At 38.2% G+C, this 12,867-nt stretch overlaps 1 protein-coding gene across 5 annotated transcripts in view; it reads left to right on the top strand.

The window, feature by feature from the left end:
- Positions 1-12,867, top strand: part of Bdp1 (BDP1 general transcription factor IIIB subunit) — an 88,877-nt gene that overhangs the window by 13,228 nt on the left and 62,782 nt on the right. For all 5 annotated transcript variants that reach the window (XM_048441557.3, XM_048441558.3, XM_048441559.3 and 2 more), the window contains exons 6-10: positions 324-457; positions 3,506-3,600; positions 4,975-5,029; positions 10,570-10,707; positions 11,877-12,158. In XM_048441557.3, the coding sequence (XP_048297514.2) occupies positions 324-457; positions 3,506-3,600; positions 4,975-5,029; positions 10,570-10,707; positions 11,877-12,158 (704 nt within the window). The remainder of the gene's footprint in view (positions 1-323; positions 458-3,505; positions 3,601-4,974; positions 5,030-10,569; positions 10,708-11,876; positions 12,159-12,867) is intronic.

Raw genomic sequence — 12,867 nt, 5'->3', positions numbered from 1 at the left:
CACATACAGCCTGATCAGAAAAACCAGACAGACAGACAGACAGACAGACAGACAAACAAAAGAGGCAATACAACTGTTGTTCTTAGGTAGTCCAAGTTATTTCGAAACACTGTAATGAAAACAGGTTGGCATTTATGTCTGCTGCTTAGGAAAAATGTTCGGAAAATTTGTATTTTGAATTTAAATATATTTTTTTTCAAATATGTTTTATATTTTTGATATTACTGCTATGATAAGTTTAGAATACAGCCAGTTAAATCTCATCATCTGTTCTTTTTCATGCTTGTTTTTAGTGTGACTCTTTGAAAATGTCTTTCTTTCAGTTTAACTGTAGAAGTTTTGAGAACAAAAGGTCCCTGTGTTGTTGAGGAAAATGATCCTATATTTGAGCGTGGCTCAACAACCACATATTCCAGCTTCAGGAAAAACTATTATTCAAAGCCATGGTCAAATGAAGGTAACTAATTCTCATTAAAAGTTGTATGCTGATTTTTTTAAAATGAAGTGAACTATTTTATGCTATTTTTTTGTCTCTCTCTCTCTCTCTCTCTCTCTCTCTCTCTCTCTCTCTCTCTCTCTCTCTCTTTGAGATAGGGTTTCTCTGTGTAACAGCTCTGGCTGCCTTGGAATTCACTTTGTAGACCAGGCTGGCCTCCAGTTCACTGTGGTCTGCCTGCCTCTGCTTCCCAAGTGCTGGGATTAAAGACGTGCACCCCCACCTTCTGGCTCTATTTTATGTTTTCTAATTAAATCAGACTTATAAATAAAATGTCAACTGACACATTGTCTTTCATCCATTTAATTTTATTGGTTCCCATCCCTCCTTCCCCTACTGTCTTTGACTTTACCCTAGAAATCATTCTAAGAATTAGCATTCTAAGAATCCATTTACCTGGGTTCTTAAGCTTTTTCAAATTCTACAGAGAAACATTTAAGTGACTAATTGACAGTATTTCTGTGTAAGCACGATGTATACCCGTAGAGCATTCTGCTTCCAGTGTTTCTAATCATCATGTCCTCATGATGTAAGCATCAATGACTCTTTTTTAATAAATAAATAAATAAATGATTATGTATACAGTATTCTGTCTGCATGTATGCCTGAAGGCCAGAAGACGGCACCAGACCTCATTACAGGTGGTTGTGAGTAACCATGTGGTTGCTGGGAATTGAACTCAGGACCTTTGGAAGAGCAGGCAGTACTCTTAACCTCTGAGCCATCTCTCCAGCCCGCAACGAGGACTCTTAGGCCAGACTATCATTAATCTGAGACCAGTCTGGCCTATAAAAAGAATCTTACCTCTCTAGGCGGTGTTGGCACGCACTCAACACTCAGCACTCGGGAGGCAGAGGCAGGTGGATCTCTGTGAGTTCGAGGCCAGCCTGGTCTACAGAGTGAGTTCCAGGACAGTCAGGGCTACGCAGAGAAACCCTGTCTTGACCCTCCGCCCAAAGAACTCTAATAAACAAAAAAATAACCATATAACAGCAACAAAATGTACTTAATATATATTTCATGATGGTACTTACTGCTTTTTAGAATGTAGTTTGTGGAAAACTTTTTAAGCATGGCAGAATATAGGACAAAAAGTAAGATTCTGTACTTCCCTTCTGACTTATCAGTTCTATGGGTTTTTTTTGTTTTGTTTTGTTTTTTTGAGATACCATCTGTCAGGCTTGTCTCGTTTTCCTCACTTCCTCCCTCCCTCTCCTCAACATGTTAGAAAATACCACAGCCCCTTCAGTCCAGTTAGCATTTTTCCAAGTGCTTTTTTTTTTGCCATTCACTGAGTATTTTATTTCCTCTAGGTGGCCAGACACAAAAACCCCAACAATTTATACTTTTACTAATTGTCTATAAAAAGTATTATTTTACCATAGCTTTGCTAATAATAATTTCTAAGTTTTATTGGCTTATGGAAATCTAGTTTCCAAAATACTTTTTTATATTATATATGTTTGTTTGATAGCAGTAAGATTCAGTATCTACTATATTTAGTATTTTTGTTTTTCAATTATTATTTAAAACAATTTTTCAATTTAAATATATTTGATCGTATTCTCCCTTTTCCTACAGTTCATCCAGATCTTCCTGCCCATCCAACTTTAAGTTCTTTCTCAAAAAATAAGTGAAAAAAATCCAATACAACAACAAAATGCCCAAAATCTTGAAAGCAAAATACAAAAAGGGGGGGAGCCCAAATAAAAAACACCAAAACCCACCAAACTGTAACTAAAAAGAAGCACGCGCGCGCGCGCGCGCACACACACACACACACACACACACACACACACACACATCTGGGATTTGTTATTTGTTGGTCAGTAACTGAACATGAGATCTAACCTGGAGTGGTTGATAAACTACTGTCATTCCATTGAGAAAACAGCTTTTCCCTCTCCCAGATATGAATGACAGTTCTGTTGTTTGCCTGTGCCCGGCTGGCTAGGTTTGCATTCATTCATTAATTTAAAAACATAACAAAATAGAAAGATAAAACGAAAATAGCCACATTAAAGTTGTGCAAGACAGACCACCAGATGGAAAAGAGCCCAAAATGGGCACAACAGTCAGAAACCCACCCGTCTGTATGCTCAGACCCTTTTCATGCCGCTTCAGTGTCTGTGAGTTCATAAGAGCTTTACTCGTGTTGATTTCTTGGTGTCCTACATACGCTCTGGCTCTTAGATTCTGCCTCCTCTTCTGTGGGGTTCTCTGAGCTCTGAGGGAAGGGATTTAATGGAAACATCCGTTTCTCAGTCTCTGAGCCACTCTCTGGGCTCTCTATTTGTCCTCGTCTGCAGGAGGAAGTTTCTCTGATGATGGCTGGCTGAGCAAGGAAATGATTTATGAGTGTAGCATCTTTAGGAGACATTTTATCACTACATTGGTTTTTTCCTTTTAGACCATATTATTTGATTTTGCCCTAGGTCCCTGAATTATCTAGACTTAGGTTCTTGGTCACTCAATCAGTGTTAGAGATGGATTCCATCTTTTGGAGTGGGCCTTAAGTCCGACTAGGTATTGGTTAGTCACTCCCTTCAAGTACTTTTCAGTGTGCTGTGGCAGCTGTGGCAGCTCTGCTAGCACTGGGCCTTCATTCTGGCTAGCAACTGCTTGAATTCATAGTCTATTTTCAGAGACCTTTTTGTCTCAGCGAGTACATGTGATCGATCTCAAGCTTTTAGGGACGCTTTGGAGTGGGAGGATGAACTTTTTAGTTGTCTACTGGGTGGGTCACCTACTTCACTTTCGTATTTGTGCCTGTTGGGTACAGAGCAGGAGTCCTTGTTCCCATAGCCCCCTGAGTTCTGTAATTATGGAATGTATCATCACACTTACCTATGGAGATTTTTTCCCCCAAAAAATGTATTAGGGTGTTTAAAATTCTTTGACTTTCTTTTCAATAAAGTTAAATATTGTCTAACTTATTTTTAACTAATATTCTTATGTCATTTTGTCTGAACAGAAAATTAATTTTCAGTTAATCTTTTGTTTTTACAGAAACAGATATGTTCTTTTTGGCCATCAGTATGGTAGGAACTGACTTTTCTATGATTGGACAACTTTTTCCTCACAGAGCAAGGATAGAAATTAAGGTAAAGTATACCTATAACATTTATTGGTTAGACAGGGTCAAAAAATTACTAAGATTTTTTTCTTTTAACTTAATTCATGGTCGTTTGTTCTCTTTTGTTTTGTGTGTGCGCGCACGCATGTGAGAGAGAGAGAGAGATTGAGAAATCTTTCTAGAATCAGTGACACACACACACACACACACACACACACACACACACCATGAGTTCTAGGGCTCCTGATGTGTGTGGTGTAAGATTCTAGGCCTGGACTCTGCCTCAAACCTGGTGGGATATGAGCCAGTTTGAACCCCATTTATCAGGACCAGATTTCCTGGTAGTGCCCTGCCCTGCCTTTAACTTGATCCGGACTCACCTAGGCAGGACTTGGATTTACATTTTTGCTTAGTTTCTGCATAGACTTCCCTCTATTACACTTAAAACACTCTGGAATAATAACAATGGATTAAGTTAGTGTTAGCTTAATTGACTACACATTTTATCTGTTTAGTGTGAGAGTCAAATTTTTTTTGATAGTTTTTGTTTTTATTTTTTTTTTCTGACTTTTTAAGACAGTTTCTCTGTGTAGCCTTGGCTGTCCTAGAATTCACTCTGTAGTTTAGGATGGCCCATATCTCAGAGATTCACCTGCCTCTGCCTCCTGAGTGCTGGCACTAAAATCGTGCACTACCATTGCTTGGCTTAGTCAGCTGTTTTATTCTTATAATCTAGCGTATTTACATGTCTGTGTGTTATGAATATGTATGTGTATAGGGCCACTCATACCCAATGAATATATACAAGTAATAGGATTACTCAGTTGGAGTTGGTTCTCTTCTACCTTTCTATCAGTTCTTGGTGTTGAACTAAAGCTGTCAAGCTTGGCCCGTGACTACTTTCTATATGCTGTAAGATATATGCTGGCTTTCATTGTTTATTTCTGCTATTGATAATAAAAATAGGATGAGGAAAATTTGTGTGAATCTTTCATCCCCATTACAAAAAAATTTATTTGGAGTGTGTGTGTGTGTGTCTATGTCTGTGTGTCCATCCGTCCGTCCATGTCTGCCCACACACCACATATGTACAATATTTGAGGAGGCAAGAAGAGGGCATTAATTCTTTGAACTGGAGTTAGAGATGTCATGAACCTCCATGTGGCTGCTGGATATTGAGCCCATGTCCTTGGAAGGGCAGCCAGTGCTCTTTCCCTTTGGGCCATCTTTGTAGCTCTCTATTTGCTTTTTTAAGAAACTAAAGTAACTTAGCCTATTGGCAAAAATGTACCATCTAATACAAAATAGTGTGCTTTGTAGAATTTCATATTATTGCTCACTAATTAGAAATAATCCTTGTTTAATGACAGAATATTACTATAGATCTTTTTGTTGTTAACAGAATAAATTTAAACGTGAAGAAAAAACAAATGGATGGAGAATAGACAAAGCCTTTCGTAAGTATTAAAGAATTCCTTCACAGAGTATTATTTGTAGAGGTTGATAATGATCAATTCTTTGTCTTTGGCTCTAGTGTTTTAGATTTGTCCTTGTATTGGCATAAGACTAAGGATGAAACCTTTCCATTTTTTGTTTTTTTAAGATAAGGTCTTGTATATATTCCAGGCTAGTCTGGAATTTTTATTATGTTTTGTTTTGTTTTTTGAGACAGGGTTTCTCTGCGTCCTGGTTGTCCTAGAGCTCACTTTGTAGCCTAGGCTGGCCTCAAATTCACTGAGATCCACCTGTCTCTGCCTCCTCCCAAGTGCTGGGATTAAAGACATGTGCCACCACTGCCCTACTTAGTCTAGAACTTTTAGTCCTTTTGCCTCAGCCTCCAAGTGCTGGAGTTACAGGTATGCACTGCTATGCCTCAGTTGTTCTTTGTTTGTTTGTTTGTTTGTTTGTTTGTTTGTTTTTTGAGACAGGGTTTCTCTGTGTAGCTCTGGCTGTCCTGGAGCTCCCTTTGTTGACCAGGGAGCTTCAAAATCATGGAGATCCACCTGCCTCTGCCTCCTGAGTACTGGGATTAAAGGCGGGTGCTACCATTTCCTGGCAGTAAACAGAGTTTTAAGTCCATGAATTTATACAGTAATTGATAATAAAAATTGGCTTTTTCAAATTTCTGTTCTGTACCTATATGCGCATGGATGTGCACAAACGTGTATCAGAGGACAAGGTATAGGAGTTGGTCTTTTCCTTCCATCATGTGGTTCTGCACTACACTTAGGGTGTCAGGCTTGGCAGTAAGTGCTTTTATAAACTGAGCCCTTTCACTGGCCCCTGAGTGGTTTTTTATTGGGAAGGAATTACGTTCAAGAAATAGTTCATGGAAAATAGATTGCAGTGGATTCCGTTTGTTGTCAGCCAGTCATTGAGTCAACAGCATTGACTACCTGCTGTGTTCTGGTTGCTCTGGAAGATGTGTTGTCAAATAAGGCAGATGAGAAATCTGATTGGAGAGCCCGAATTTAAATAGGTGTGGGATATTGTTATGCAAGTTTCAAGTACTGATTGAGTTCTTGGAAGAAAAAGGAATTGGGTCTCGATGCTTATTGATCCTCAATGAAGTTTATGAATGGGTAGCATTTAAATTTAGATTTGATTTTGAAGAGAGTAGGAACCAGCCAGTTTCTAATACCTTCATTAAAATTATCATTTTTCTTTTTGTAAGTCTACAGAAAGTACAAGAGATCTGTAAATAAAACCAAGTTTATGTTTAAAGTAATTTTTTGTTTTAGAAGATACATACTTTTCATGAGCAAATATCAGCATTTCATAGTTAATGTGTCAGTGTTAATTTAGCTATGAAATTACCTGTGTTGACAAACTTAATTACTTCTAAATAAAATTTAAAAAAGAGGGAAGCAGAAAAAAATATGTAGTGAAAAAAACAATTAAAAAAAAAAAGAAAGTAAAAGGAGACAGGGCCCGACTGGTTAGCCTTGGCTGTCCAGGAAAACTCTGCATAGACCAGACTAGACTCAAACCCACAGAGATCCACCTGCTTCTGCCCCTCAAGTTCTGGAATTAAAGGTATACATCACTGTGCCTACCCAATTTTTTTTTAAAGAGATTTTTTTTATTTTGTGTGTATGCGTTGAGTGCTTGCATGTATGTATGTATGTATGTATGTATGTATGTATGTATGTGTGCCATGTGTGTGCTTGGTGTCCACAGAGGATAGAAGAAGGTGTTGGATTCCTTGGAACTGACGTTAGCAGGTGGTTGTGAGCCGCCATGTGGTTTCTGGGAACTCAACCTATTCCTTTCCAAGGGCAGCAAGTACTCTTAACTGGCAAACCATTTCTTCAGCTTCAAAACACAGCTCCTACCTCCACCCCATCTCTGTATAGGCATGGATTGCCTAGAACTCAGTATGTAGGCTAGACTCCTGGCTTCAAATTCACAGAGATTTATCTGCCTCTGCCTCCTGAGTTCTGGTATTAAAGGTGTACACCACCATGTCCTGCTCAAAATAAAATTTAATTAAAGTTAGCCATAAGGCTGATGTTAGGGGAAAGTAATTCATATGTGATTCAGAGAATATCCACTGTGTAGCTCGTGAATTCATGAGTAGACACCCATGGTCGACGAGTGGGACTGATAACCCAGTGTTTTGTCTTCAGTTGAAAGCGTTTCCAGGAATGGCTCCTGTAAGATCTGGAGTATTGTGAATAGAGAAACTTCCATTTAAAATTTGGAGAAACTTTCCACTGGGCTCAATATATTATTAGAAAATAAGTTATAGATTCTATAGTTTTAATTATTTTTATCCTTTGAAATAGGAAATTAAAAATTAAAGAAAAACTCCTGTGGGATTTTTAAGATTTATTTTATGTGTATGAATGTATGCACACATGTGTGTTGACCACATGTGTATGTGGTGTCTCTGGAGGTCAGAGAGGGCACTTGATCATTCAGCACCGGAGTTCTGGATGTTTGTGACTCACTGTGTGGTGCTGTGCTGAGGACTGACCCTGCATCCTCTGAGCCACCTCTTCCACTCCCTTTGTGGATTGTTTGTTTTTGTTTGGGAAGGGGCCTATATTTTAAGTCCTCTAGAACTACCTAAAGATTCTTTCTGGATTCCTGGGGTGCTGTTTCTTTGTTGTGGAGAATTAGAACAAATTATTTTAGTTAAATTAAAACAGTATTTTAGTGTGTGCCTTTTACGGAATCATTTTTGTGATCTTTCTGTACATCACCAGAGTTTAGATATAAAGTTTAAGGAAGCATTCCTTTGTAGATTCATTCCTTGTTTTTTTACTGATTGTTCTTTCTCTATTATACAGTTGACAATGGAAGTATTTCTGACTTCATTGGACTGTTTTATTTTACTGATGCTTGGAAGAATACATAGTGAAGTGGTGGTAGTGGAAAGAGGGCGTGTTGTAATCTTAGGCTCTGGAATATCTTAGTTATCTTCATGTATGTTTTGGGGCTGAAAATTAAACCCAGGTTTTGATTTTGGGTTTTTCGAGGCAGGGTTTCTCTGTAGCTTTGGTGCCTGTCCTGGAACTAGCTCTTATAGACTAGGATGGCCTCGAACTCACAGAGATTTGCCTGTCTCTGCCTCCCAAGTGCTGGGATTAAAGACGTGTGCCACCACTGCCCGGCTAAACCCAGGCTCTTGTACCAGCTAATCATGTTCTCTACAACTGAATTATCTTCTGTCCTTTGCCATTTAAAATATTTGATATAGTAGTTCAAAGTGTAATTTGAAATTTTAACAAAGAATATACCCTATTAACCAGCATCCTAAGTTATATGTACAATATTGCTTTGTGTTGGCTTCTTTTACTTTTATTTTTGAGATTCACCCATTTTGTTGCTTGTATAGTGTAATCCTTTTATTAGGTTGGTACAAAAGTAATTTTGGTTCTTGCATTGTTAAAATTATTTTATATGCTTACATTCTTAAATATAGTTATTATGCATTAATAATGCACACTTCTCAGCTTAGGATCTTGTACTACTGACTTATTACCTATTTATATTATGGAAATCATAGACAAAAAGCAAATTCCAGATAGTCTTTTACACATTTTTTTAGATTTTTTTAATTGTCTGAATGCACATCTGTGCAGCCCATGGGTGCAGTACCTACAGAGGACAGAAGTGGGTGTCGGATTCCTTGGAATTGGAATTGCACATGGTTGCGAACTATCCTGTGGGTACTTGGAATTGAACCCTCGAAGAACAGTATCTTAGGGTTACTATTGCTGTGATGAAACACCTTGATGAAAACTACTTGGGAGGAAAGGGTTTATTTGGCTTATTGCTCCACATCACTGTTCATCATAGCAGGAAGTCAGAACAGGAACTCTGGAGGCAGGAGCTGATGCAGAAGGCATGGAGGAGAGTTGCTTACTGGCTTGTTCTTCATGACTTGCTCAGCGTGCTTTCTTATAGAACCCAGGACCACCAGCCCAAGGAAAGCACTCCTCACCATGAACTGGGCCCTCTCACATCAGTCATTAATTAAGAATATAGGCTTGCCTACAGCCTGATCTTATGGAGGCATTTTCTTAGTTGTGTCTCCCTCCTTTTGGATGACTCTAGCTTGTGTCAAGTTCATGTAAAACTAGCCAGCACAAGTAGCCAGTACTCTTAACTGCTGAACCAGCTCTTTTGCCTCTCAAGTATTTTCTTATTTGAGTTCAAAATGGGTCATATATATGGAGAAAGTTTGCAACAATAACAATGCATTTGGTCCAGGAACTGTTAAATGTACTGTTACAATAATGGTTCAAGGTTTGCAAAGAAGAGGGGGAGCCTTGAAGCTGTGGAGTATAGCAAACTGAGCAGTTGTTGAATCTGCTCCTTTTATAACTCAAAGGTTGCTGTAGAACTCAGTGTGGACCATTCAGTGGTCATTTTGCATTGGAAGTAAATTCAAAACATGAAAAAGCTCGAATAAAAAGTCATTTTGAACTATCGTCCTGATTCTACACACAATGTTGTCTCGTTTCTTTATTGGGTTGTGATGTGCAATGAAAAGTGGATAGTGTAAGACGGCAGTGCCCAGCAGTGGTTGTGCTGAGAAGAAACTTTAAAGCACTTCTCAAAACCATTTGAACTGCCCACAAAAAGGGATGGGGTTACTGACTGGTGGTCTCTTAACAGTCTGAGCCATTGCTTTCTGAAATCTGATGAAACTATTACACCTGAGAAGCCAACATTGGTCAAAAGAAAGGGCCCGATTTTCCACAATGTGCAACCTTATATCACACAACTAATAGTTCACAAATTGAAACTTGAACAAATTAGGTTACATAGTTGTGGTTTTGAGTCAGGGTCTCACTGTAAACCCTGACTGATGTAGAGCTTAATGTAGACCAGGCTGGCCTTGAACTCACAGAGATGCCTGCCTTTGAAATCAAAGATGTGTGCCACCACACCTGGCTTAGGTCACAAAGTTTTGCTTTATCTGCTATGTTCACCTGACCCCTTCCAGTTGACTGTGACTTCTCCAAGCATTTCAAGTTTTTCACAAGTAAAATGTTTTACACCAGAAAGAGGCAGAAAGTACTTTCCAAGAGTTCATTGAATCCCAGGCATGGACTTTACACTACAGTGACTAAAACAAAACGCCTTACTTTTAATTGGCAAAAATATATTGATTGGAACGGTTTCTATTTTGGTAAGAAAGATATATTTGAACCTATTTATAATGACATAAAACTCATGGTCTAAAACAGCAGTTCCTTTTGCACCAACCTAATATTTTAATTTAATTTATTCTTTTGGATTGGGGCTTGAATCCAAGGTCTTGTGTATTCTATAAGTGCTACGTCACCAAGCTCTTACACACTTAGCCCATACTTGTTAAGTTACTTTTTTGTTGTATTACTTAACAGTGCCATATCTTTGTTTATCCATCCTTTGTCTAATAAATAAGTCCGTTTGCTTTGGATATTGTCCTACTTTGAAAACTAGAGAGCTCTTTTTTTTTTAAATAAAAACTCTAAACTTTCCCCCTTTCTTTAAACAGAGGAAAAACGCCCCTTTGACTTCGATTTTTTTGCTCATTTGCTTCAGAAAGTTCTTGCTGAAGAAGAAAAAAGGAAAAAATTTACTAAATGTCAGAGTTCAAAGGAAAAGTCCTCCAAACCACGGAAAAACATGAAAGGTATTGTCTGGAGTTTCATCTAGTGGTGAATTTACAGTATTGCCACTATGAATTGAGATGTTATTCAGGTAGTTGACACCATCATAGTAAATAGTTGGAGGGAAGTATTAGTCATCGCTTTGCCAGTTATCTGGGGCAAATAACAGCTCCCTTTTATTTTATTGATTTATTTCTGTTTGTGTGTTACCTGTATAGTGTGTGTGTGCGTGTGCATTAATTTGTGCTTTTTTGAGAGGCCTGATAGGAGCTGGAGAGATGATGCAGAGGTTAAGAATGCTTTGTTGCTTTTAAATTGGGCTGGTGTTTGGTTCCCAGCACTTGAATTGGTGTGACTTACAATTGCATTTGACTGCAACTCTATGGCATTTGGTGCCATCTTGTAGACTCTTCAGATACCCACATACTGTGTGTGCACACATATATTTAAAAGGAAAAACAATGTTTCAGTCTGAGGATGTAGTTTAGTACTTGCCAGGAATGCAGAAGACTGCCTGGATTTGATCCCCAGTACCACAAAAATGATGAAAAAGATCCTTGGTTCAGACAGGGGACACAAGTTCATGCCTACTTTCAGTTATATAGTATAGTTGGAAGCAACCTGGAATGCATCAGACCTTGTCTTAACCCTAAAGGATACAGTAGTTACAATTCTAGAATTGTTTGTTTTACCTGATGTTCAAAGCAAATTCTTCAGCATTCTTAGGAATAACTATCACCAAGCCCTTTCCTAGCAAATAATGGTGTGTATGTAATTTTTTAAAATGAAAATGTAAGTTCACAAATACATAAATATTTCTGCCACTTGAAGTTTTTATATAGCAATATACTTTGAATCCCATCACATTTCTGCATATAAACTTACTTTTATTGGTAATTGACATGTATGTATCTTTTTTTTTTTTGGTTGGGGGCGGCAGTGCTGGGCATTGAACCCACATATGCTAAGTAGGATGTGCTTTACTACTGCGCCATACCCTAGCCTGTACCTGCATGAACTTATAGTGCGAACGTTAGAGCTGATCTATTCCTTTCTTCTTTTAGTCTTTCTTCAGTTTTTGCACAAAAATAACATGACAGACAGAATATACTTTTGAGTATTTATCATCTTCCCTTTCAATAAGTTTTCTATGCATATTTCATGTAATTATAACAATTTCTCTTGTTTTTAGCAAAAAAGGTAACTAGTGAGGAAGTGAATGATGATCCAGATGAATCTGTAAATAGTAATGGTTCAGATCCAGAAATATCTCAGAAGGATACTCAGACAGTTGCTGAAGAGAAACCACCAACTTTGTCAGAACAGGATTTAGAACAAACCATGTTAGAGCAAGACCAAAATCAAGAGAAGAGGAGGAGGAAGAAGCAAAATGAAGCTAATGAACAGGAAGCAGCAAATCTTGTAGGAAGTGCCCTCGTTCACTCGAGCTCTCCTGAAGCAGAAATACACAAGAGTAAGTTTCAAACACATTCTAAGAACCTCAGTTTTACTAGAAGGGACGTGTACAGTAATGTGTATGACAGATGCTGCCGTTGTGGATGACAGCAGTTACTAATGTTTGTTAGTGCTCGTCTGCCAGTACTCTGTTACAGCTTGCCATCTTAATGTTAGTTAAAGAGAAAAAAAAACAGCTGTAGAAAGCAAAACGAAAAAAGTGAAGCAGGGAGAATTTTCTCCAGATTGTTCAGAAGTTGAATTATTTCCCTTGTGTTCCCATTAACAGTCATTGGTGATCACATATCTGTAACGAATCTCAGATTTTTATGGTCTGCCTTCATGGAATACCTCTGTGAGTCTATAAAAAGACCTAGTAGAATTTCCATTTCTTTTTTTTCTTGTATTTTTAGAATGCAAGCATACTGTAATTTAAGTGTTGCTGGAAGACAAAAACCAAAACTTAAGCGGAAACTGGGTCCTTCTTAAGAGTTTGCTTTAAGAATACTTAACGTGAAATAGTAAGTTTGGAGGTACTGCTCAGTAGTAGAACATGTGCTAGCATGTGCAAGTTCCTGACTTTACTACTTAGGAACCCCTTCTTCCTGCTTCTTTTTTTTTTTAAGATTTATTTATTTATTATGTGCACAACATTCTGCCTCTATGTATGCCCGCATGCCAGAAGAGGGTGCCCGATCTCATTACAGAGAGCTGTGAGCCACCACATG

The sequence above is a fragment of the Myodes glareolus genome, chromosome 15, assembly GCF_982192425.1.
Source record: "Myodes glareolus chromosome 15, mMyoGla1.1, whole genome shotgun sequence".
In the NCBI taxonomy this organism is placed as follows: Eukaryota; Metazoa; Chordata; class Mammalia; order Rodentia; family Cricetidae; genus Myodes; species Myodes glareolus.
The sequence above is the reverse complement of the archived record's forward strand: the minus strand, read 5'-3'. Positions and strand labels throughout refer to the sequence as shown.